The sequence below is a fragment of the Crocuta crocuta genome, unplaced genomic scaffold (assembly GCF_008692635.1).
Source record: "Crocuta crocuta isolate KB4526 unplaced genomic scaffold, BGI_CrCroc_1.0 scaffold72, whole genome shotgun sequence".
Taxonomy (NCBI): domain Eukaryota; kingdom Metazoa; phylum Chordata; class Mammalia; order Carnivora; family Hyaenidae; genus Crocuta; species Crocuta crocuta.
This window is the reverse complement of record NW_027529427.1, coordinates 3,264,307-3,289,929: the sequence shown is the minus strand read 5'-3', so window position 1 is coordinate 3,289,929 and position 25,623 is coordinate 3,264,307. Positions and strand designations below refer to the sequence as shown.

General features: G+C 42.4%; 1 protein-coding gene across 1 annotated transcript in view; it reads right to left on the bottom strand.

Annotated features, from left to right (window-relative positions):
* ANO2 (anoctamin 2) overlaps window positions 1-25,623 on the bottom strand; it is a 328,305-nt gene that overhangs the window by 137,876 nt on the left and 164,806 nt on the right. The window contains exons 14-16 of the mRNA XM_077759020.1: window positions 20,885-20,967; window positions 15,225-15,236; window positions 14,887-14,997 (exon numbers count right to left, since the gene is read on the bottom strand). Of these exons, the coding sequence (XP_077615146.1) occupies window positions 14,887-14,997; window positions 15,225-15,236; window positions 20,885-20,967 (206 nt within the window). The remainder of the gene's footprint in view (window positions 1-14,886; window positions 14,998-15,224; window positions 15,237-20,884; window positions 20,968-25,623) is intronic.

Genomic DNA, 25,623 nt, shown 5'->3' with positions numbered 1-25,623 from the left:
AAATTCACTTCCCCTAACAGTGACTCTCAAAGGCGGTAGTCAGGAACTGGACCATGGGCTTTTCTACACTACTCCTTCCAGCCACCTTCCCAGAGTCTAACTGTTTACACTCTACTCACAACATGATGCTACAGAGGAGAAGGCCACTGTCCTTTGGTGGTCTGGAGCTGCTGCCTAGAGGCTGCTGGCAATGACTCTATTTCCCAGACTGCCTTTCCTCTAGGTGGAGCCATGGAACAAGATTCCACCAATGAGGGAAAAAGATGCAGAACCCTGAAATTCCAAATTTGAGTCCTTAACTGTTCCTTAGAATACATCTCCATTCTATAGTCAAACAGGATGGACTCCCCAATCCCTCATTACATCCATTTCTCTGCTCCTTTGCTTATCCATTTCCCTTGGCAAGACTGGCCTAGGGAGGAAGGAACCATAGGTAAGAAACAGAAGCCTCTCCCTGAGAGATGGCAGAAAGACAGTGAGAGCCAGTGGGTGGAAGTAGGTGGTGAGAAACAGAAATAGATGAGCCAGGGCTGGAAACAACGAATCAAAGATACAAGAACATAACAGTCAATCAGTAACTATATAAAATAAAATAAGTAAAATAAAATAAAGTACATAAAATTGTCAGGGGGTGGCCTTTAGTAACAATTCAACTTCATAAGCTGTGTCTCACCCATGGAGCTACATCTTACACAGTGACTTGTTTCACTGCCCTTATTATCAAAGATGAGGAATTCCAGGGAAGTGGGGATAAATGACTTGGATTTCAGAGCAGACCAGCCCTTGGTCAGATGATCCTTTTCAGTTTAAGTAAGGGCTGCCCTGGGAACCAAGGCGGCCGTCTCCTCCAGAAGGAGCATGGAATAGAAGTAGCGTCTTTCCCAACAGTCCTCAGTTCACACAGAAGCACAGGTGAGCATGAAGGTCAAGAACGGTGCCAGCATTTAGAACTCGGGCTTACTAGTGAGAGGCCATGAAACACCCAGAGAATCAAGATCAGTGACTGTTGGCACCAACGCAAATATATGGCTTTCGGCAATGGACCCAGGCTCCAGCCTCACCTTAGTTCCTCACAATGCAACTCTTTGGCAAACTGAGTCATTTTCTGTCCCCACTGTTTCCCTGTGCCAACGGGGGAATCTTTTTAACCCCTAAGAAGAGTCTCAGAGAATTACTTAGATCTTTTTATTTTTAACCTTCAAATGGTCATTTAGTGCCTTCAAAGAGGGCCTGAGGGAACTTCACTCTGTTCCACGGAACATTCTGGTGGACCACCCAGGGCCTCTGTGGAAAGTCTGGGCCATACCCCCATGGCCTGGACAGCTCCGACCCTCCCTGCCCCCCTCCCCCGCACCGCCGTCTCCCTGAGCTTCCTGGTGCTGTTGTCCCAGCCTCCTCGTCAAAGGCCCTACAATTATGCATAATTTATTCCACATGTTTGTCTGTTGCGCCTGCCAGAGGCATCTGTCGTAAATGTTTCAATGCTTTGACTTTAGATGAGTTTTCTTTTGAAATAATTGTCCCCCGGGTGGTGCACTGAACAGTAAATTAACACCCATCTATCCCCAGGCCTCCTCTTGGCACATGTTCTAGCTTCGATGCTCCCCATAAAACATTCAGTAAATGTAGCATCGCAGGCAGCGCCTGGCCGCAGTGGGAGCACAGGTGCCGTGTCTGCACCGGGCAAACAGCTGGGTGACAAGTCCTGTGAGGTAAACTCCGGGGACTGGTTACATAGGAGACTGTTTTAGAGTCCTTTCAGTTGTTTGTTTTACAGAACATGTGTTTAAGTCTCACATTTGCCATCTCCCCAGCTTGCTGCATGCTCCTTGTTCCTTCACCTGAAAATACATTTCCCCTCCTCTTTGAAGCCATCAGTTATCTGATCCCATCTGGGTCCCTCCAGTGACCCCCCTCCCCCCACCCCATCACACACACACTTTTTCTCTCCTACACACACATACTAACACATGCTCTCACACATGCTCAAACAAACATTCAGAACAACTCACAAGCAGTCTGAACAACTGATCACCATGTATTCATGATCAATGGTGGGCATTCTTGTGTTTTTTGCCAAATTTTTATTTCTGTGGCCAAGTAGCTTCTTAATTCCTCAAAGCAAGGGCCTGGCTAGGAAGGAGCTGTGGGTCGTCAGCTACAATGAGTAAGGGTGTGCTGACTTATTGCTGAACGTGTGTGTTCCAGGGCTTTGCCACTTGCTCTCAGACCCACTCTCTGCCATTTCCTTCCTCTGCTTGGTGTTGCAGGGTACTGACCCCTGAAAACGATATTCCCAGAAGAAGTGAACTAACTTTGAGTTGGGTTTGGCCAATGGGGGACACTGGTAGGAGATTGTAGAATGCGGGAGGAGATTCAGGGTGTTTCTCCTCAACTGTCCCCCTCTGCTTCAGAAGGCATCTCCCAAAGTAACTGTATCTCTGCAGCATTCCAGCCGCCACTGGGTGGTCCCAGCACCTGACTTCTGGTAATCCTGCTTCCCTCTTTGTCTTTCCAGTCCTAAGAATGGCAGCAATTCCCTGCAGCTACCAATCTTTGGGCTGCCTCACTGTTTCCTGCTTTCTCTACTTGGGGTTCTAACATCTCTATGATTAGGTCCTTCTACTGTTTTCCCTCAACTGGCATGTGCTCTGCTCCCTGAATGTACTCTAGCTAATACAAAGCTTATTGAAAGAAAAGGAAGCATAGGCTGGAATTAGAAGGGGCTGAGTGAAAGGTCAGAGGGATGACAGGAAAGATCAGGACTGCTCCCCATCCCCGCCATCCACAGCATCTTGCCATACTCAGCTTCGAGCCTTATCATCCTGTACACAGAAAAATCTTGCCCCGGAGGGAAACTCGAGGAAACCTCCAAATCTGTCCAGGACAGACTAGTCCAGAAGAGATTCAAACTGATTCAGGGGGCTTGGGTGGAGAGAGAGAGAGAGAGAGAGAGAGAGAGAACTCAAGAGCCTATTATTTTATTAAAAGTATCAGGCTCTATATTCTTCCTTGGAAACACAACACATATATGTTTATGTTCCTGAATTTTCCCTACTGTCTGCTAAACCTCCTGCTGTAAACTGAGGTAATTCTACTCACCATTGTCTTCAGTGGAAACGCAAAGCTATTAAAGAAAAAGTAGGGTAGCAAGTTTGTCTTGTACCCGTCTTTCCAATGAATACCCTTGTCTTTCTTGCCTTTAGTATAAGGAAGAAGAAGCAAGTATGAATTTTTAGTAAGGCTTGAGGATCTGTAGAGGGAAAACATTCGAAGGACAGAGAAGCACAGTAGTCAAGAGCATTGCTCTGGAATCAGACTGTCTGACTCATACTCTGATTCTGCCCCATATTAGTACTGAGCAAGTTGTTCATTCCTTTAATCCTCAGACTTCTCATGTTTATAAATTGGAAATAAAAATGGCTTTGAGACCTATATGAAATAAAACATGGAAAGCCTTACACAAAATAAGCACTCCATAAATATTACTCATAATTTTATTATTATTACTATCCTCACTATACCTATACCCTTGAAAATCATAAGAATATATGTAAGAAGCCTACAATAGACCGAGTTTATTTTTTTTAATGTTTTTATTTATATCTGAGAGAGAGAGACAGCATGAGCAGGGGAGGGTCAGAGAGAGAAGGAGACACAGAATCTGAAACAGGCTCCAGGCTCTGAGTTAGCTGTCAGCACAGAGCCCGACAGAGGGCTCAAACCCATGAACCGTGAGATCATGACCTGGCCGATATCAAGAGTTGGACGCTTAACAGGCTGAGCCACCCAGGCACCCCCAAACAGACCCAGTTTAGACCTAAAGACACCTGCAGATTGAAAGTGAGGGGATGGAGAAACATTTATCATGCAAATGGATGTCAAAAGAAAGCTGGACTAGCAATACTTACATTGGACGAATTAGACTTTAAAACTAAGACCGCAACAAGAGCTAAAGAAGGGCATTATATAATCATAAAGAGGAAAATCCAACAAGAAAATCTAACAACTGTATTTATGCACCTAACATGGGAGTACCCAAATACAGAAAACAATTAAAAACAAACATAAAGGAACTGATGACAATAACACAATAATAGTAGGGGTCTTTAACACCCTACTTACATCAATGGACAGATCATTTGTTTACAATAAACAAAGAAACAATAGCTATGAATGACACAGTGTGCCAGACGGATTTCACAAATATATTCATAACACTGCATTCCAAAACTGCAGAATATACCTTCTTTTCAAGTACACATGGAACATTCTCCAGAATAGATCACATACTAGATCACAAAACAGGCCTCAACGAATACAAAAATACTGAAATCATACCATGCCTCTTTTCTGGCCACAACACTAAGAAAACAGAAGTCAAGCATAAGAAAAAGTTTGGAAAGACCAAAAATACACGGAGGTTAAACAACATGGTACTAAACAATGAATGGGTCAGCCAGAAAATCAAATAAGAAATTTAAAAATATATGGAAACATATTAAAATGAAAACAAAATTGCACAAAACCTTCAGGATGCAGCAAAAGCAGTTCTGAAGCAAGTATACAGCAATATAGGCTTACTTCAAGAATCAAGAACATTCTCAAATAAACAATATAACTTTACATATAAAGGAGCTAGAAAAAGACAACAAAGCCTAAAGCCAGCAGAAGAAGGTTAGAGAATGCTGAAAAGAAACTGAGGGCTGATGGGGGTGGGAGAGAGGGGAAGGGGGGTGATGAGCATGGAGGAGGGCACTTGTTGGGATGAGCACTGGGTGTTATATGGAAACCAACCTGACAATAAACTGTTTTTTAAAAAAAGATTAGAGTAGAAATAAATGATATAGAAACTTAATAGAAAAGATCAATGAAATCAGGAAGCTAGTTATTTGAAAAAATTAATAAAAGTGATAAATTCCAGCCAAACTTATCAAAAATAAAAGAGAAAGGACCCAATAAATAGAATTATAAGTAAAATAACAAATGAGAGAGGAGAAATAACAATCAATAGCATAGAAATACAAACAATTCTAAGAGAATATTATGATTAACCGTATGTCAATAAATTGGACAACCTGGAAGAAATGGACAAATTTCTAGAAACACATAAACCAAGAAAACTGAAGCAGAAAAAAAAAAACTTGAACAGACTGATAACCAGCAAAGAAATTTAATCAGTAATCAAAATACTCCCAACAAGCAAAAATGCAGGGCCAGATGGTTTCACAGGTGAATTCTACCACACATTTAAAGAAAAGCTAATACGTATTCTTCTCAAACTATTCTTAAAAATGAAAAAAAGAAGGAAAACTTCCAAATTTATTCTATGAGGCCAGAATTACCCTGATACCAAAGCCAAATAAAGGCTCCACTTAAAAAGAGAACTACAGGCCAATATCCCTGATAAACATGGATGCAAAAATTCTCAATAAAATACTAGCAAATGGAATCCAACGGTACATTAAAAAAATCATTCATCACGATCAAGTGAGATTTACTTCTGGATTGCAAGGGTGGGTCAATATTTGCACTCAACCAACATAATACACCACATTAATAAAAGAATGTATAAGAACCATATGAACTTCTCAACAGATGCAGAAAAAGCAACCTGACAAAGTAAAATATCCATTCATGATGTAAACCGTCAACAAAGTACATTTAGAGGGAACATACCTCAGCATAATAAAGGCCATAAATGAAAAACCTACAGCTATTATACTCAATGAGGAAAAACTGAGAGCTTTTCCTTTATGGTCAGGACAGAGATGTCCACTTTCACCACTCACTATTATTTAACAAACTACTGAAGTCCTAGCCAAAGCAAACAACAAAAAGAACTAAAAGGTATCCATATCAGCAAGGAAGAAGTAAAACTTTCACTATTTTGCAGGTGACATGATACATATAGAAAACCCAAAAGACTCCACTAAAAAACTGTTGATCTGAAACAAATTCAGTGGAATCACAGGATATAAGACCAATATAGAGAAATCTCTTGCATTTCTGTATACCAATAATGAAATAGTAGAAAGAGAAATTAAGGTATCAACCCTATTTACAATTGGACCAAAAACAGTAAGATACATAGGAATAAACCAAACCAATGAGGTAAAAGATCTGTACTCTGAAAACTATAAAATACTGATGAAAGAAATTGTGGATGACACAAAGAAATGGAAAAACATTCTATGCTCATGGACTAGAAGAATAAATATTGTTAAAATGTCTACAGGACTCAAAGCAATCTATACGTTTAATGAAATCATTATCAAAATACCAGTAACAATTTCACAGAGCTAGAACAATCCTAAAATTTATATGGAACCACAAAAGACCCCAAATAGCCAAAGCAACCTTGAAAACGAAAGGCTGGAGGCATCACAATTCTAGATGTCACTTATCTTACAATGCTGTAGTAAGCATGACAGTATGGTATTGGCATAAAAACAGACACATGGATTAATAGATCAGAAAAACCAGAAATGAACCCACAACTATACGATCAATTAATCTTCAACAAAGCAGGAAAGAATATTTAATGGGAAAAAGACAGTCTTTCCAACAAATGATGTTGGCAAAACTAGACAGCAACATGGAAAAGAATGAAACTGGACCACTTTCTTACATCATACACAAAAATAAATGCAAAATCGGTTAAAGACCTAAATGTAAGACCTGAGTGGTGCCTGGGTACTCAGTTGGTTAAGCATCCAACTTCAGCTCTGGTGGTAATCTCACGGTTTCTAAGTTTGAGCCCCGCGTCAGGCTCTAGGCTGACAGCTCAAAGCCTGGAGCATGCTTCAAACTCTCTCTCTCTCTCTGCTCTTCCCCAGCTCTCACTCTCTTTCTCTCCTTCTCTCTCAAAAATAAATTTTAAAAATTAAAAAATTTTAAAAAATCTAAATGTAAGATCTGATACCATAAAAATCCTAAAGGAAAACACAGGCAGTAACCTCTTTGACATCTGCTATGGCAACTTCCTTCTATATGTCTTCTGAAGCAAGGGAAACAAAAGCAAAAATAAACTATTGGGACTTCAGCAAAATAAAAAGCTTCTGCAGAGTGACAAAACAATCAAACTAAAAGGCAATCTATGGAATGGGAGAAGATATTTGCAAATGATACATCTGATAAAGGATTAGTATTCAAAAATATAAAGAACTTATAAAAACTCGACACCCCCAAAATAAACAATCCAATTTAAAAATGGGCAAAAGATGGGGTTACTGGGAGGTTCAGTTGGTTAAGCGTCCAACTATTGGTTTAGGTTCAGGTCATGATCTCATGATTTGTGAGTTCAATCCCCACATCAGACTCCATGCTGACAGCGTGAGCCTGCTTGAGATCCTCTCTTTCCCCCTCTCTCTCCCTCTCCCCCATTTGCTCTCTCTGTCTCTCTCTCAAAAATAAATAAACTTAAAAAAATTTTTAATGGGAAAAAGTCATTTTTCCAAAGAAGATGGCCAGTAGAGATNGTAACCTCTTTGACATCTGCTATGGCAACTTCCTTCTATATGTCTTCTGAAGCAAGGGAAACAAAAGCAAAAATAAACTATTGGGACTTCAGCAAAATAAAAAGCTTCTGCAGAGTGACAAAACAATCAAACTAAAAGGCAATCTATGGAATGGGAGAAGATATTTGCAAATGATACATCTGATAAAGGATTAGTATTCAAAAATATAAAGAACTTATAAAAACTCGACACCCCCAAAATAAACAATCCAATTTAAAAATGGGCAAAAGATGGGGTTACTGGGAGGTTCAGTTGGTTAAGCGTCCAACTATTGGTTTAGGTTCAGGTCATGATCTCATGATTTGTGAGTTCAATCCCCACATCAGACTCCATGCTGACAGCGTGAGCCTGCTTGAGATCCTCTCTTTCCCCCTCTCTCTCCCTCTCCCCCATTTGCTCTCTCTGTCTCTCTCTCAAAAATAAATAAACTTAAAAAAATTTTTAATGGGAAAAAGCCATTTTTCCAAAGAAGATGGCCAGTAGAGATATGAAAAGATACTCAACATCACTGATCATCAGGGAAATGCAAATCAAAACTACATTAAGATATCACTTCACACCTCTCAGAATGGCTAAAATAAAAACTGCAAGAAACAAGCATTGGCGAAAATGTGGAGAAAAAGGAACCCTCTTGCACTGCTGGTGGGAATGCAAACTGGTACAGCCACTCTGGAAAACAGTATAGAGGTTCTTCAAAAAATTAAAAATAGAACTGCCCTGGGGCACCTGGATGGCTCAATTGGTTAAGCATTCAACTTTGGCTTAAGTGGTGATCTCATAGTTCGTGAGTCTGAGCCCCATATCGGGCTCTGTGCTGACAGCTCAGAGCCTGGAGCCTGCTTCAGAATTTGTGTCTCTCTCTCTCTCTGCTCCTCCCCTCCTCATGTTCTGTCTCTCTTTCTCTCAAAAGTAAATAAACATTAAAAAAGAAAAACAGAACTACCCTATTATCCATCGATTGCACTACTAGGTTATTTACCCAAAAGATATAAAAATACTAATTCAAATGGATATATGCACCCTGATGCATATAGCAGCATTATCTACAATAGCCATATTATGGAAATAGCCCAAGAATCTATCAATCTATCAAAGGATAAAGAAGAAGTGTGTGTGTGTGTGTGTATACACAAATCAGCATACACACACACACACACAAAATGGAATATTACTCAACTATAAAAAAGAATTAAATCTTGCCATTTGCAATGACATGGATAGAGCTAGAGATTATGCTAAGCGAAGTAAATCAGTCAGAGAAAGACAAATACCGTATGATTTCACTCACATGCAGAATTTAAGAAACAAAACAAATGAGCAAAGGGGGAAAAAGAGAGAGGGAGAGACAAACCAAGAAATAGACAACTATAGAGAACAAACTGGTGGTTACCAGAGGGGATGTGGGCAGGGGGACGGGTTAAGTAGGTGATAGGGATTAAGGAGGACACTTGTGATGAGCACCAGGTGTTATATGGAAGTGTGGAATCACTATATTGTATGCCTGAAATTAATATTACACTGTTGCTAACTAACTTGAATTAAGATAAAAACTTTTTAAAAAGGCAGATTTAAAAAACAGATGTAAGAATGCCCAAATTAACAACCACCTATGCCCCAAAGTTATGGGCTAATGGCCAACATCATCTATCACATAAACAAAGAAAGTCACCAACTCTCAGAATCACATAGGCTAAATTCAATCTCCCTAAGTGACAGCTGAAGCAGAAAAGACCCATAGAAAAAGCTCAGCTACCTGATGAGAGTACCATGACCCTGCCAGGGCCATGTCCCTCCAGAATGTGGACATGCAGTAATCACCTATTACAGTATAGAATGTTTGTTTCAAATCAGCATCATGTTGATATGATGTAAACTCTTCTCTGGGAAGCCTTACAAAGAGAGAGCAAAAAAGCAATGGGTCACAGCTAACATCACATTTAATGGTGAAAGACTAATTTTTTTCTCCTAAGATCAAGAACAAGACAAGGGAGTCTGCTCTCCTCACTTCTATTCAACACTGTACAAGAGATTCTAGTCAGGGCAATTAGCTGGAAAAAAAGAGATATATAGAAAGAAATAAAATGCATCCAGACTGGGAAAGGAAGAAGTAAAACTACCTTTAGTCACAGATAACATGATCTTACACATAGAAAATCGTAAGAAATTCACTAAAAACCATTAGAATTAAAAAATGAGTTCACCAAAGTTGTGGGATATGAATTCAATACACAAAATCAATTATAGTTCTATATACTAGCAATGAATAATGCAATATAGAAACTAAGAACAATCAGCAATAGCATCAAAAGATAAAATAATTATAAACACATTTAACAAAATACGTATAAGACTTCTATACTGAAAACATAACATTGTTGAAAGAAACTAAAGAAGATCTAAATAAATAGAAAGATAAACCATGTTCTTAGATTATAAGACTTAATAGTATGGGACACCTGGGTGGCTCAGTCGGTTAAGCGTCTGACTTTGGCTCAGGTCATGATCTCATGGTTTGTGGGTTTGAGCCCCGCGTCGTGCTCTGTGCTGGCAGCTCAGAGCCTGGAGCCTGCTTCAGTTTCTGTGTCTCCCTTTCTCTCTGCCCCTACCCCTCCCTCCCTCCCTCTCTCTCTCTCTCTCTTTCTCTCTCTCTCTTCCCCATTTGCCCCTCTCTCTCTAAAAAATAAACATTAACAATTTAAAAATACTTAATAGTGCTATGATGGCAATATTCCTAAATTAATCTATAGATTCAACTCAATTCCTATCACAAATCCTAGCTTGTGTTTTTTACAGAAATTGATAAGCTGGTCATAACATTCATATGGAAATGCAAGGGACCCAGAATCATCAAAACAATTTTGAAAAAGAAGCACAAAGTCAAAGTCACATTCCCAATTTCAAAACTTATTACACAAGTGTAGTAATCAAGACAATGTGGTACTGGCATAAAGACAGACACACAGATTAACAGAATAGAAATAAGTATCCAGAAACAAATTCTTACATTTATATTGAATAGATTTTTGATGAGGGTGTCAATATAATTCAGTGGAGATAATAGGCTTTCAACAAATAGTGCTAAATAATTGAATATCCACATGCAAAACCAAACAAACAAACAAGAATTTGGACACCTCAGTTAATTCACACATAAAATTAACTCAAAATGGATCAGACACCTAAAATGTGAGAGCTAACACTATAAACCTCTTAGAGGAAAACCTACGAGTGTATCTCTATGACACTGAACTAGGCAATGGTTTCTTGGATATGATACAAAAGCACAAGTGACAAAAAAATATAATTTGAATTATAACCAAATCTTTTGTGTTTTGAATTGTATCATCAATAAAATGAAAAAAATAATATTCATAGACCAGGAGAAAATATTTGTAAATCATAATTATATATTGGATTGGTATTCAGAATATGTAGAGAACTCTTACAACATGATCATAAAAGAACAATTTAAAAAATGGGCAAAGAGGGCACCTGGGTGGCACAGTCGGTTAAATATACAAATTTTGATTTCAGCTCAGGTCAGGATCTCACGGTTGGTGAGATCAAGCCCCACTTTGGGTTCCGCACTGACAGCGTGGAGCCTGCTTGGGATTCTCTCTCCCTCTCTCTCTGTCCCTACCCCCACCTCTCTCTTTCTCAAAATAAATAAATAAATTTTTAAAAATAAAATAAAATGAAAAGCAAAAAATGGGCAAAGGATTTGAATAGGCATTTCTCCAAAGAAGGCGTACAAACAGCCAATAAGTACACGAAAAGATGTTCAACATTATTAGTCATTAGAGATATGCTAATTAAAACCACAGTGAAATACTACTTCATACAACTAGGGATAGATAAAATGAAAAAGATAGCAGCAAGTGTTGCTGAGATGTGGAGAAATTGGAACCCTCATACACTGTATAGTTAGACTGTAAAATGGTACACTTACTTTGGGAAATAGTATGACAGGTGTTCAAACTGTTAAATATGGAGGTACCATGTGACCCAATAATTCCACTCTTACGTATATATCCCAGACAAATGAAAACATACATCCACACAAAAACTTGTACACAAATATTCATAGCACCACTTGACATACCTCTGATAAGATGGAAACCATCTTATCAATTGATAAGTGTCCATCAATTGATAAAGGAGGTATATCTAAACTATGTACTATTATTTGGCAATAAAAAAGTATGTACTACTGATGTAGCTAAAACATGGATGAATCATGAAAATTTTCTGCCAAGTAAAAGAAACTAAATACTACATTTTGCATGATTCCATTGACGTGAAAAGCCAGAACAGGCAAATCTTTTTTATTTTATTTTATTTTATTTTAATTTTATTTTATTTTAAGAGTGAAAGAGAGAAAAACTGTGTGTGTGAGTGCATGCAGAAGGGTCAGAGAGAGAGGAGAAGAGAGAGAATCCCAAACAGGCTCTGCACTATCAGCATGGAGCCTGATGCAGACTTGAACTCGTGAATCATGAGATCATGACCTGAGCTGAAACCATGAGTCAGATGCTTAACTGATTGAGCCACCCAGGAGCCCCAGAATAGGGGGATCTATAGAAACAGAAAGTAGACTAGTTGTTTTCCAGAATTTGATAACTACTAGGTATAGGTTTTCTTTTTAGGGTGATAAAAATATTTGAGGGATGCCTGGGTGGCTCAGTCGGTTAAGCATCTGACTCCTAATTTCGGCTCAAGTCATAATCTCATGGTTCCTGAGTCCCAGACCCACACCAGGTTCTGCACTGACAGTGTGGAGCCCACTTAGGATTCTCTCTTTCCCTTTCTGTTCCTCCCCTGTGCGCTTGCTTGATCTCTCTCTCTCTCTAAGTAAATAAATAAACCTTAAAAAAATATTTTAAACTTAGATGGTAGAAATGGTTGCACAAATCTGCGAATATACTAAAAACTATTGAACTGTACAATTTAAGTGGGTGAATTTTATGGTCTGAGGACTAAATCTCAATAAAGAGGTCTTTAAAAATGTGGTTGACACTTGTTGGGATGAGCATTGGGTGTTATATGTAAACCAACTTGACAATAAACTAAGGAAAAAAATAAAAATGGGGTTGATATCTTCAAAATTAAAAAAGAAAGGAAAAGCAGTAGGGTTTGGGGATCAGGTGAAGCTAAGTTTGACTACCAGCTTCCCCACACATTATATGGTCTTGGGCAAATTCCCATATTGCTCTGGGTCTCAATAAATGGTAGCTTATCATTCAACTGGAAGGAAAGTAAAGAGAGGTGAGAAGATGCAGCCTCAGGGGCACAGCGAAGGCAGAGCCAAGAGGATCCTCTGGGATGAAAAAGGCATATCCAAGGCTACCAGATAAACTTTGGTTCTTTGTCCCTGTCTATTCCCCAGCAGAAGGGATCTTTCCTAAATATCCCACACATGAGAGTGTCTCCAGAGCCATGTTATGCAGTAGGTATTGACCTTAACTCTTCCAGTAGGCAAGAGTAGCATCCCTCCCATCAGACAGCAACACATGCTCCTCCCTTCATCTCCCATCTTTGGCTGGATTTACCAGGAACAGAATATTTATAGTATTAACATAATGGAGGGAATAGAAGAAGGATGTTGACAATCACATTCTAGGCCATTTTCATCTCTCACTGCTCAATCAAGGAAGGTCATTTTCTCCCCAGTGCCCATAAGACATTAGATGCTTTGAGCTTTGCATTCTCAACAGTGTAATGGAAATAGATGTTGAATGCTAAAACATAAACATATGTATCATTCATAATGCATTCAGATGTTTTTCAATTATTCATGGTTCCTGAAAGTTATGTGACCTATCATGCATATATATCCAAGCAAAGTTTATATTAGAACCACAGCCTCAATGTACGCAATTCCAGCTCCTTGGCATTCCCGTCCATGGAATTAAAATTAAATGAGTCAGTGGTCAATAAGAGTTACATGTGATTTCCATAAAATTATCCATTGTATATTGCTCTGGGGTGGAGAAAGAAGGTTGCATGGAGTTGCTGAGGCTGAAAACACAGAATGCTTGCCTTCTGATGAGAGTGGTAGTGATGATTAGTCTTTCCTAAGAATGAATTCATTATTTCCCTGAATAATTGGTGGTCTTGGACTTACTTTTTGTCTAGGAAAAAAAATAACTCAGAGGGCCACCCTCTTTCTCTTCTAAGTCCTATTTTCTTAGTCCTATTTTCTTAAAAAAAAAAAGGAAGAAAGAAAGAGAGAAAGAAAGAAAAAGAAAGAAAAAAAAAGCCAGTGTTCTGGCCTCAAAAACACCACATTCTTCTGTTTTGGTGCTTGAATAAATTTGCATGTTAACATGAATGGTTCCAACTTTAAGAATGTAAAATTAAATGAAATTTGAATTCAAAGCCAAGATGGAGAAAAGACACATGCAAAAACAACAGATTTCCAATCTTGTTGATTTTTTTCAGGAACCAGATTAGGAAAGACATAAACACACACACACACACACACACACACACACACACACACAGAACTTAGTTTCAAAGAAGGGTAGCACTCAGAGAAGACAGGCACTGTCAAAGAGGAGCCCCCCGCACTGTACCCCCAGCTCACACATACTATGAGTATTTACAGATCACAGCACAGATTCTGAAGCTCTGTTTTAATGTCTGAATGCCACCATAAAACTCAGAAATAGGACTCGGAAGACATGTTCACCATCACTTTCCTACTTGTGAAGGCCCACCCAGATAAAATGAAATGTAAGGAACTTCATATGAGTAGCTCAAGCAAGTTCAGGCATGAATTTGCCTCTGCTGGCCCTAAGAGCCATGTCTTTCTTGGACTTCTTCATTGCACTTAAAGGGCAGTATTGCATAGTGGTTAGACGCACAGAGCATCAGAGATGGACGGAATCCCAGATCTACTCACCATTTACTGGCTGGGTGACTTCTGGCAACTGACTTAAGCTATGAAAATAACTTTTTTCATTAGTTTTCATTTGCCTAACAGAAGTGCCAGCCTCATAAATTTATTGTGAGAATAAGATAATATAATGCACTTAGAATGGCGCCTAGCCTAGCACAAGCATTCCACAAGGGTTAACTGCCACTGTGCTAGTTAGTATGGTGGTAGTTATCATTATTAGGTATTTAGGTGATTCAGTCCTGGCCTGAAACTGTTTCTTTCTCCTCCAATCTGTTCTACCATTTTTCCCAGCCACTGCCATCCAGGAAAGAGAGAGAAATCAAGTCATGGCAAAAGCCATCTTGTCCCAGCCCTATCAATCCCATATCACAGCCCAGTCTCTGTCCATGAAAGCATTCCAAATGAAATGACAATAGCATCTTCAGAAATAAAGAAGAGAGTGAGCAGGAAGTGTCAGCAACTTACCTCATCTTCTTCCTCAGCCATATTGGTGCCCAATTTCTGGACCACTGACTTGCCACTCGCCTTTAACATTTTCTCTCGAACTTTGGATTCATACTCAGGCCGGGAGTGTTCCTAAGACCGAAGAATCAATGAGTAGTTAGTAAGCAGGCAGAAGAGCACCCCTGGCCTGTGGGTTATAATCAGACACTACGAGTAAGGTGAAGTCAGGACTTAGGATCGAATGCTATTTGGATATGAACTGTCACACCACACATGATCACAAGGAGTCTAGACCAGGAATACAATGTGGGGGAGAGGGAAGGGACACACAATAGTTGTTACCACACTGAAAACCAAACCTGGGCACGTTCCTGGGGATGGCGCCAGTGTTGAGAAAGGAGAGAGGAAACGTTAACTGGGCAGCTGATACAAACAGAAGCATCTGGTCATCCTACTAACTATCCTCATACCTCAAACTTCAAGTTTCAATGAGCTAAATCCCAGCCAGAGAAACAGATGCGCCCCACAGCTGGGAGTTAGGGCAACAACAGAACTCCTTCTTGCTCCATTATTCTGCAAGCTAAAATGGCGACCAATAAACATCAAAGCTAAAGATGGCCACAGGGAATCTTAAAACTCACTTGCCTGAACCTGTTTCCTGTATAGCCTAGGTGAGTAACTCATCGTCAAGTACACCAATGCTCAAGAGATATCACTGAGCCATTCAGTAATACAAACCTGAACAGTGAGTCACCAGGCATGGGAAGGAGACTATTCAAGAGGACTACAGGCAAATCAATGCAGATGCTGAAGCAGGAAGATGCAGGACTTACTTCAAAGAGAATTTAACAGTGCACACCTGGCCTCATTGGCAGGTCTTCCCTGTAGCGTCCAAGGACGAATATCTACAGGTGTGAGGACTTCATGTTCCCACATCATTTATAGATAACTCGTAGGCAAGGATTCAGGTGCTGGCTCACAGTTGACTCAGAGTGCACACATTTCTTTGCCACTGCTCAGATGTCAGAGATTCCAAAAGCCAAACAAGCTAGGCTCCTGACCAGTCTTTGGCTTTCCCAGGACATACCATGACATTGGAGAGGAGAAACCATGCATGTGACTTCTAAGCATAACCAATACAACCAGGGGGTGATGCTATTCAGGGTTTTAAGATACGTCATTACCAATCTCCAAGCATGCATCAGCCCCATCACTTCCAGGACTTCTCTGCTGCAGCATGCCTGGTGGAATCTCCTCCCTCTTGAATATCCTAGAGTTTCATAGTTTATACCACACAAAGTTCTCAAGTATGTATATTTCTTTTATTATTTCCTAGCTGTTTTGCATTTGAGAGTTTCCCAATATGAGGATCTGCTACCAAACCTGTCTTATATTTTCATAGTAATGAGCACCATGCAGAACACCCAGAAAACTCTAAATGCTTGTGAAGCTCACGGATTCTCTCACCTTCATCCATTCTCCAACATATCATTTCCTAATCTGTGTGCCAAAAGAGTTTTAGTTAAAAAGGGATTTCAGGGTCTAAGAGATTGGAAAAGCCCACACAAGGTATCACCTGAGACTCACAATGAGCATATTAGAAGCTTGAAAAGTTTTACTGTGAAAACACCTGCTTTATTTTTTTAAACCCACCATTTCTTACAAAAATCCCTTTGCTCCAACAATTAACATCCTATAGGAATACTTGGAGAAATCTGGTTTGAAGGTGTCCTTCACGGCCTCTGAAATCTGGTCACTTTTCATCTATATTATTTCCATGGAAGATTTTAGTTAAAAAACTATAGCAGTATCTTTTTGGTGAGTACCATAATGTGGATTCTAACCCCCCTCAAGCTACAGTTGTTTCTACCTTTCATACCCTGAAAAGGGGTTGAGGAACTTTCCCTACTGACTAAGAGGCTGCTCTTGCCCTGTCTCTGACTTTCCAAAGACATGCTGTGCCATCAGGCATGTCCCTGCATTCCTCTAGTGGTGGCTGAGGCCCACCTCACCCCACACTGGGCCCCCATTCAGAACCCCTCATCTGTTTGGAATAAGCCAAGCATTCTTGGTGCATAAACAGGAGTCCAAGACTTTCAAAGTAGTTAGGCTGTTCTGCATTCCAGCTGAGGCAGGTCAGACAAGGATCTCTCTGTTGGTGGCCAAGAAGGTCAGGTGAGGTTAAAGAATTCTTCAAAGGCAGGGAGCTGGACAACTGAGCTCATGGCCAGAGAAGAATCTGGCCCCTGTGAAGGTTGTTCCAATATACCCAGCCATGAACAGGTCCTCATTATTTCTCATGTTCCCCAAACACAGCCTCTCTGGATTGGTGGTCTGATGCAAAATCATCACAAACACATAACTCCTCTCACCAAGACTCCAGGAAATATTTCTCAAGGCTACTTCCACCTGGTTGGTTTCCTCAGGAGCAGGCTTAAGGATGGCCCCATGCCAGGCCAGGACCAGCCTTCTCTGAGATGATCTAAAGAGGTAAATCCAGATATTGTTCAACAAATGTCTTCATCAAAAAGCTTCTCTAGTAGGTAACCAATGGAATAGGAAAAGATAGTTGCAAATGACATATCAGATAAAGGGTTAGTATCCAAAATCTATAAGGAACTCACCAAACTCCACACCCAAAAAACAAATAACCCGGCAGAAGACATGAACAGACACTTCTCCAAGGAGGACACCCAGATGGCCAACAGACACATGAAACGATGCTCAGCATCCCTCATCATCAGAGAAATGCAGATCAAATCCACATTGAGATACCATCTCATGCCAGTCATAGTGGCTAAAATGAACGAATCAGGGGACTACAGATGCTGGTGAGGATGTGGAGACACAGGCACCCTCCTACACTGTTGGTGGGAATGTAAACTGGTGCAGTCCCTCTGGAACACTGTGGAGGTTCCTCAAAAAACTAACAGTAGAATTCCCCTATGACCCAGCAATAGCACTGCTAAGAATTTACCCAAGGGATACAGGAGGGCTGATGCACAGGGGCACATGTACCCCATTGTTCATAGCAGCACTTTCAACAGTAGGCAAATCATGGAAAGAGCCTAAGTGTCCATCAACAGACGAATGGATCAAGAAGATGTGGCTTATCTATACGATGGAATACTACATAGCAATGAGAAAGAATGAAATCACTTCTCCCTGGTTTACAACCTAGACTTGAGGCATCCCACTTGTGTAACTCTTCCTGGGGTAGCCCGCATGGTGCCCCTCCCCTTGGGTGGGAAGGACACAGGGGAAATGAGTTTCTGTCTGTGTGAGTTTTACCCCTAAGGAGGTAAGTGTTTGCCCGTGAAGACCATAGGGAAGCATGATGCCTTAGGGTTACAGACAGCTGGCCGTCTGGAGATGCCTGGAGACACCATCTGGTTAAAACAGAAATAACTTCTAATCATGACTTCCAAGGCCCCCCTGCCTCCCTCTCTCCAGTGCCCAAGTCACACCTGCCACCCTCCTGCTTGTTGCCTGAATGCAGGTTAAACCTGCCCACAACACTTCAGATAAAGAATCTGGTAGTCATAAATACCTTCTTATCCTGCCCTCCATGTCTTCCCCCGACCCACAGGAGATGCACAGTAGCCATCAGCGACTTCCCCAATCTGACTGCATGCCTCTATTTGTCGCCGTGTTCACCACTGCATCCCCAAACCTGCCCCTGCAGCCGACTGCACCTCCTGTCATCTCACTGTTTCTGATCAACAACACCCCTAGCTTCGCTGGATCAAGACCTGCTGCTGTTTCCTCCTGTGGGTACCCTTTCCTCTCTCTGAAATTTTTTCCAATGAAATTTGAACAGTCTTCAAAAATCTGATAAAAACAATACAAAACTAATTTTTAAAAAGGCACTTCTTCTGGCTACGTTAGCCAGGAGGAATTTCTTTCACATATTCACCATTGTATTCTAAATATTAGAGACCAGACAGCACCTTAGTTGAATAGAACCCTTTGGAGATGCTCAGAGACTACCTGACATAGTTCCACATTACATACCAAAACTTGCACATAGTCAGTGCTTAGTGGGTATGTTTAGACTGAGCTGAAATTAAAGTGTGTTTGATATCCTAGTTTGAAATATAAATACATTAAAGGAAAAGGCGAGGCTGTCCTCCCTTCCTCTCAGCCATGCCTGGCCCTAGGCTTGCACACTCAGGGCACATCCACCATGCTGTAGAACCAAACTGCCTTGTAGTGACCTCACCCATCAGGAGTGATCAGAGTCCAGGAGGACCACCTTCTTGTGCCACAGGTAAACCCAGTCTTGGCCAGGCCACTCTCTGCCTGCACATGAGTTCCTGAAATCATACACCTTCCATGAAGTTACCACTGCTCGCTGGGTTAATCAGAAGACAGAAAGCCTGGCTACAGAAAGAAAGTGGATCATATGGCCATCTCTGGCAGGGGCCTGTGATTGAGATTTTGGGGGCACTGAGTCACAACCGATGCCTTTCTCTGTGTGAATGTGTTTACACCTCCTCTCTCACAGAGCCTTTCTGGCTTCCTCAGCTCTACTTAGCAGACACGCTTAGCTGGTCTCTGGCCCCACACAGGCTTGGATGCCCGGACATTTCTCCTTCTCTTTGCAGACGTGCTAGACCCTGCATTAGGAGAGTGGGAGCTCCCACTGCTACCCCTCCCAAACCAGCCATAACTCCCCTCTCTCTCTGCTGAAGCAAATGGAACCCACAGGACAAGGATGTCCCAACCAGGTCACGCCCACAGTCCCACTTCTACAGATCTTTCTATTAGAAGCACTCATTTGGGCATTTTCCCTTAAGAAATGCAATTGCCTTCATTATTCTCTGTCACTTATCTTCCTCATTGGTATCCTCTCTGAAGGTAGAATCCACATGTACATAGCGGAATTCCATCCATGGAATTCCATCCATGGAACCCATGATGCCGTCAGTCTCTGGGCATATGTTCAACACACAGGACTGGAATACAGTGAGCACATGTACTCAGTGAATAGTAATGGAATGCCTACCTGCCTAATTAGAGCATCAAGGAGAAGAAATGACATCATGCTACAGACATAGGGAGTCACAAAGGCTTGAGAACAAGACTAAGCTGGGGATTTCACTTGTCTGGTCATAAAAGCCAGAGATCCTGAGTGTAAGGTGAGGCACATTAATTACTAGGAGAGAATACAGAAAAGGCCTGCTCTCCTTGTAGTGGCCATAATGCTTGGGGCCAGCCGTTGCATGTGGGTACTCAGGCAAATGCAAGTGCCCCTTGATCTTTCCCAGTACCTCATCAACAATGTCCATGATATCAGGAGTGCCTATCCAATATTCACATTTACTGTTCAGTCAATGGTAGTGTGTGGAAACAGATAAGAACTGTGAGCAACCATGCACATATTAGTCACTGCCAGCTTGTCAACATCAAGACTGCAGCCCTAGTTCTCATAAGAGCCCCGAGGGAGGCTGATTTGTTTCCATCCTTTTCAGTATCATCTGTCCAGAAAACTAGACTCCAGAAGAACTTACCCTTTGCCCTTAACCCATCCTCCAGTTTCACACATGCTGTACTGGGTTATAATGTAAAATAGTTCAGTGGTTCTTCTTCCATAGGCATCAAAGGCAATCAGCATCTGGCACCCACACCTCTCCCTTGACCCTCAGTAGGCTTACACATGCATGCTCTGGGCTCCATGAGAGTAATTCCTACCCTATGGCTTCATGTACACTGGCACCCATGACATGAGAGATGGAAGTTAAATCTCAAAAGTTAAGTTAAATCTCAAAGCTACCATAAGGCTTTTCTCTTGTACCATCTCTTTTTCCACCTGACTACCCATCAGGTCCAATGTTTTATAGCTCAAGAGAAGAATGGGGATTTGAACTCTTGGGCTCAGTGCCTATCAACCATGGCTAAGACTATGGAGCCAATGGGTTGATGTGGAAGTAAATGTTAAGTGGTCATCTCACCCAAGAAGATCTATTTCCATGCTGAAACCAAGAAAGGGCTCAGAGAAGTATGCAAAAGAACTCACTTCTTCCTCTTCTATCCCAGTCAGGTCCCAGAAGTAGCCCAGTCGCATCTGCAATCTCTTCCAGTTTTCGAGAAACATGGTAGCTTAAAAAGAGAAAAAAGTTCTATTAATTTTAAAGGGTGGATTTTGACTATACTTTAGGTTCCTCAATGGAGGCAAATGATAAATTTAAAAACTTCAAATTTAGGGACTCTCTTTAAAGCACTTATTCCCTTCTTCTACTTCTAGCTGGAACTGCTCAAAATATTCCACACCCTGAGAGCCCACTCGATATATTTAAAGGGAGACATACATGTATACATGCATGTGTGCACCTTTTCCCACTTCTAGGTTATGAGGAGTGGGTAAACACAGATCTCAAGACATGAAGGTGAGATATAAGGATGACAAAAATAAGACTGGAATGGTCTGTAGTCCTTCTTGACAAACCTCATCTTCCCTACACATACACTCTTTCTTCCTACACCTTCCTCGGCTGACTCTCACTTATGCCCCCATCTTTCCTTCTGTCCCCAGCCCAGCTTCCCTTCTCTGGGCCCCAATCATCCCAACCTGAGGTTATGTAACAGTTTCCTAACTGACCCCAGTCTCAGCCTTCTTAGCCACGCTGCATGTGGCATATGAAGCAATCTCCCCTAAGTGATGTTCACCCATTCTTCCATTTGTTCAGCAAATATCTGTTTGCACCACCCACACCTGCACACCGGTTGGTCTGCCTGCTCCAGCCGCAGCCCCTTGAAGGGTCAGCCCAACACGTCCCAGGGAGAATCAACACCCATTGGCTTGTTAGACGAGGACTGAACACCTAGTACCAGCTGGTGGAGCAAGCTGATTCTCTCTTTTGATAACTGAAACTAAAAGACACAAAGAGAAGCAGACATGGGACGAACCATGCAGCACCTGAACGGAGGAAGGGCCATGGTTTCTGATAGCTCCTCCAGCTCCAGTTCCCCAGATGCCTGGCTGCCTGTCACTGCCTGCATCCATGAACTTGCTTCTTGCTTTCTTACAACAATCTCGTTATCTGAGCAAGCTTGAGCAAATTTAAACCTGCACAAAGAACTAGCCTTGACGAACGTTATCTGCAACATATTCAACACTGTTCTAGAACATCATGAGGGAGATCAGGGGAAACTAATGTGAATTTTGCTCTCAAACTGTTTACGGCCTATGAGGAAAGATTGTCGGTAACATTAATACAAGGCATAGAGTGAGCAGGACCTAAAGAGCGGCACAGATAAGAGCTGTGGGCATGCACCAGAGGGAGTGCCAGCTGCCAGAGAAGCCACCCGAGCGGAGTCTTGAAGACAATGGCATTTGGGCCGTGAAGAGGGGGTGGGGAGAGGGGGATGCCCACTCTCCCCCATCTAAACTTTCAATGGCTCCTTATTGCCCAAGTTCTTCTTTCTGGATTGGGGGCCCCTGAATATGCTGCCTGACCCACCTGCCTGAATCCATTCCCTTGGTTTGTCAACATACAACCTCATACTTGCATTGCCATTAAGGTCACGTACTCACTGTCCTCCTCATCCCCAACTCATGCAGACTGTCCTGCTCTTCTATGCTGTCCTCCACTGTCTACTCTCATCCTCTCCTGACCCACTCAAGCCCCATCTTGTCCATAGGATCAGGGTTGGGGCACCCTCTCCTCCACACTCCTAACTCTCCTTAGAGAGACAAAAAGGTGCCGTGGACAAAAAGGAAAGTGATTCTCTCTGAGGCCACCCCCACACCTCCAAACCACCCACAGGAAGAGCCTGGGCGCCTGCTGCTGCATGATGCAGAGCAGTGTAGCAACGGTGCCATAAACTTCCTTCCTCAGCTCTTAGCTTCCTGTCTACCTCAGGCACAGCCCAGAACTAAGCAGAACACCTACAGACCAGCTGAATGTGCCGTTGCTAAAGGCTACATTTGTTTGACTTGGCGCCTACATTACAGTGCATGGGTTCATGTGGTTTCTCCCATGGATTTGAGGCTTCTTAGTATCAGTGCATCGTGACCTCCCAACCCTGGCAGTGGCCTGGGGATGCTCTGAGAACAAGGCTGGCAGGAGGGCGTCCCTCCTTTTCCTACACTCTTCTTAGCACTGGAGGAGGGCTCTGCATACAGCGGGGCTTGGAGCGCTTCCCGACTGCCATCTCTGTGAAGCAGAGAAGTCCAACCATGGGAACAGAGGAGAGGGGCAAAGATCACTGCAGAGGAGCCATGAGCACAAGGGAGGACCGTTGTAATGACGAAGAGTGGCTCATAGCTCCTGGTGTCCATTACGTGCCAGGGACTCTGCTAGGTGCTCTGCACACATCTATTTACTCCTCACGGGAACACTATGGGTAAGTATCCTTTCACCCCCCTAGCAGATGAGCACAATGAGGCCCAAAGTTTAAGACCCTTGCCTCAGACATACAGAACCTTGGTTAAGAGTGTCGACTTTGGTGGGGCACCTGGGCGGCTCAGTCGGTTGAGTATCAGTGAGTTCGAGTTCCTCATCAGGCTCCCTGCTGTCACCCCCAGAGCCTGCTTCAGATCCTCTGTCCCCCCCTCTCTGCCCCTCCCCTGATTGCACTTGCTCTCTCTCAAAAACAAATAAACCTTAAAAAAAAAAAAAGAAAAAGACTGTTGACTTTTGTGACCAGGAGCCAGATCCACATTGCCTCGCTATGGACCCCCAGCGGGTAAGGGGCAGGACTGAGATACACACATCTAGGACTGCCTGGTCCCTAAGACAGTGTCCTTAACGTCTATTCAGAAGAGAGTTCAGAAACCCTGTGCCTTTACTTCCCGTTTCAATAGGGCTTCTCTCACTTTCCAAAGTTCCCTGCAGTCTGAAGACAGACCACAGAGGAGCCAGGAGCTGGACCTGAAGACTCCCACAGACCCAGGCCTTGCTGGACTAGCACCTTCCACACAGCCCTGGCTCAGCAGCCCCCAATCTTGCTCCACTGACAGAGAGTCCCTCTGCAAAGTACTACTTCTCCCCAGCCTTCCTCCTGGCAGGTTGGGCCTCAGCCCAGGCCCACCCAACACAGCACCACTGATCATAATAATCATGGTAATGAGAGGCAGTACTATTATTTTTAATTGTAATTTGCAGGCAATCATGCCCAGCGGCTCTTGGCTGCAGCAACCAAATACACAATCACATAAAACGCAGCAAGGCTGTTAGAAAACACAACTGAACCCCACGCTATGCCAGGAAGCTCTGACGCATCCCACCCTTCCTGCTTTCCCTGCATAGCCACAGGAGGGGGAGAGAGAAGAGCAAGGGGTGGGGGCAGTAAATTAAGGCAGATCCCAGGGGGGTGGGAGGCATCTGTTAATTATAGCTATTGAGGAAAGAGGAGAGGTAGTTGTTGGGGCTTGAGAGTAGGAAAGTACAATTGAAAACCAAGTTTCTCTTCAACAAGGGATTATGGATCCTAGGAAAGTCCGTAAGGGATCACAGTGTTATTAAGCTTGAGCTACTCAATCATTGGCATCTCTTTTTTTTTTTTAATATTTTTTTTAATGTTTTATTTATTTTTGAGAGAGAGAGAGACAGCATGAGTCGGGGAGGGTCAGAGAAAGAAGGAGACACAGAATCTGAAGCAGGCTCCAGGCTCTGAGCTAGCTATCAGCACAGAGCCCGATGCAGGGCTTGAACCCATGAACCGTGCGATCATGACCTGAGCCAAAGTTGGATGCTCAACCAACTGAGTCACCCAGGTGCCCCAATCATGGGTATCTCTTAAGACAAATTGTTGGGAATTAAGATTGTAATATATCAAAAACTGAATATGTGTTCCAAGTTCAAAATCAGTTCCAGTGGATTTGGGGGGTAATTATGAGATGCCCTGCTTGACAAGGAGCCACAGAGCTGGTGCCTAGGATGCCCCAGGCAACAAGCTTCAGCTTCAGCCAGTTCTGTGAACTGAGGTTCTGTGAACCTCTCCTGTGAACTATTCCAGGACCAAATGGTACTAAGTGTCACTTCCTCCTACTCCCTGACCCTACTTCTGTGGATTGACTACTGCCCATGTGCTCCTGAGTAGTGGCTATTCCACCTGAGAACAAAGAATAGAGTGCCCCTGGAAATGTTTTTTGGTGACCTAGTAACATCTGGCGATCTTTCCAGTCTGGTTCTATCTCCACCCAAGAAGAGGTCTCTACAGGGAACAGGAAAGCTTGTATTCAGTACTCCCAGCACTACTGACAACAGACCTCTCCCTGTCCCCTCTTCACATTTTCAGGAATGTGTTACTCATAGTCCCATCCTGGCATGTCCTTCAGTCCCCATGGAGTCTGTGATAATCAAGTTTCCTTTCCAAAATGATCATGGCCCTGCTGCTCTGCAATCCAAAGGGGAAGCTAAGGGCTTGCATGGCCAATGGTGAGTAAAAAGTGAAAGTCAGATGGCTACTCAAGATGGGCTGAAACATGTTGACTCTGTTCCTTGTATGATACACATAGGTGTGTCTTGGAAATGTCCAGTTACCACAGGGTTATTATTCCAGGTTATTCCATTCCAGTTTGTAAATAGAAGTGTGTGTGTGTGTGTGTGTGTGCGCGCGCGCGTGCGCACGCACGTGCACATGCATGTGTGTGTATGTTTGTGGTCAGATGGCTATGGTCCAGAGAAAGTTTATTACCCTAATACTCTGGGGGTAAGGGAGGAGAAGGAAAATGATGAAACTATCTGTTCTTTCCTTCACAAATTCTTTTGGGTGGAAATACTGACAATACTTCTCTGGCATTAAATAAAA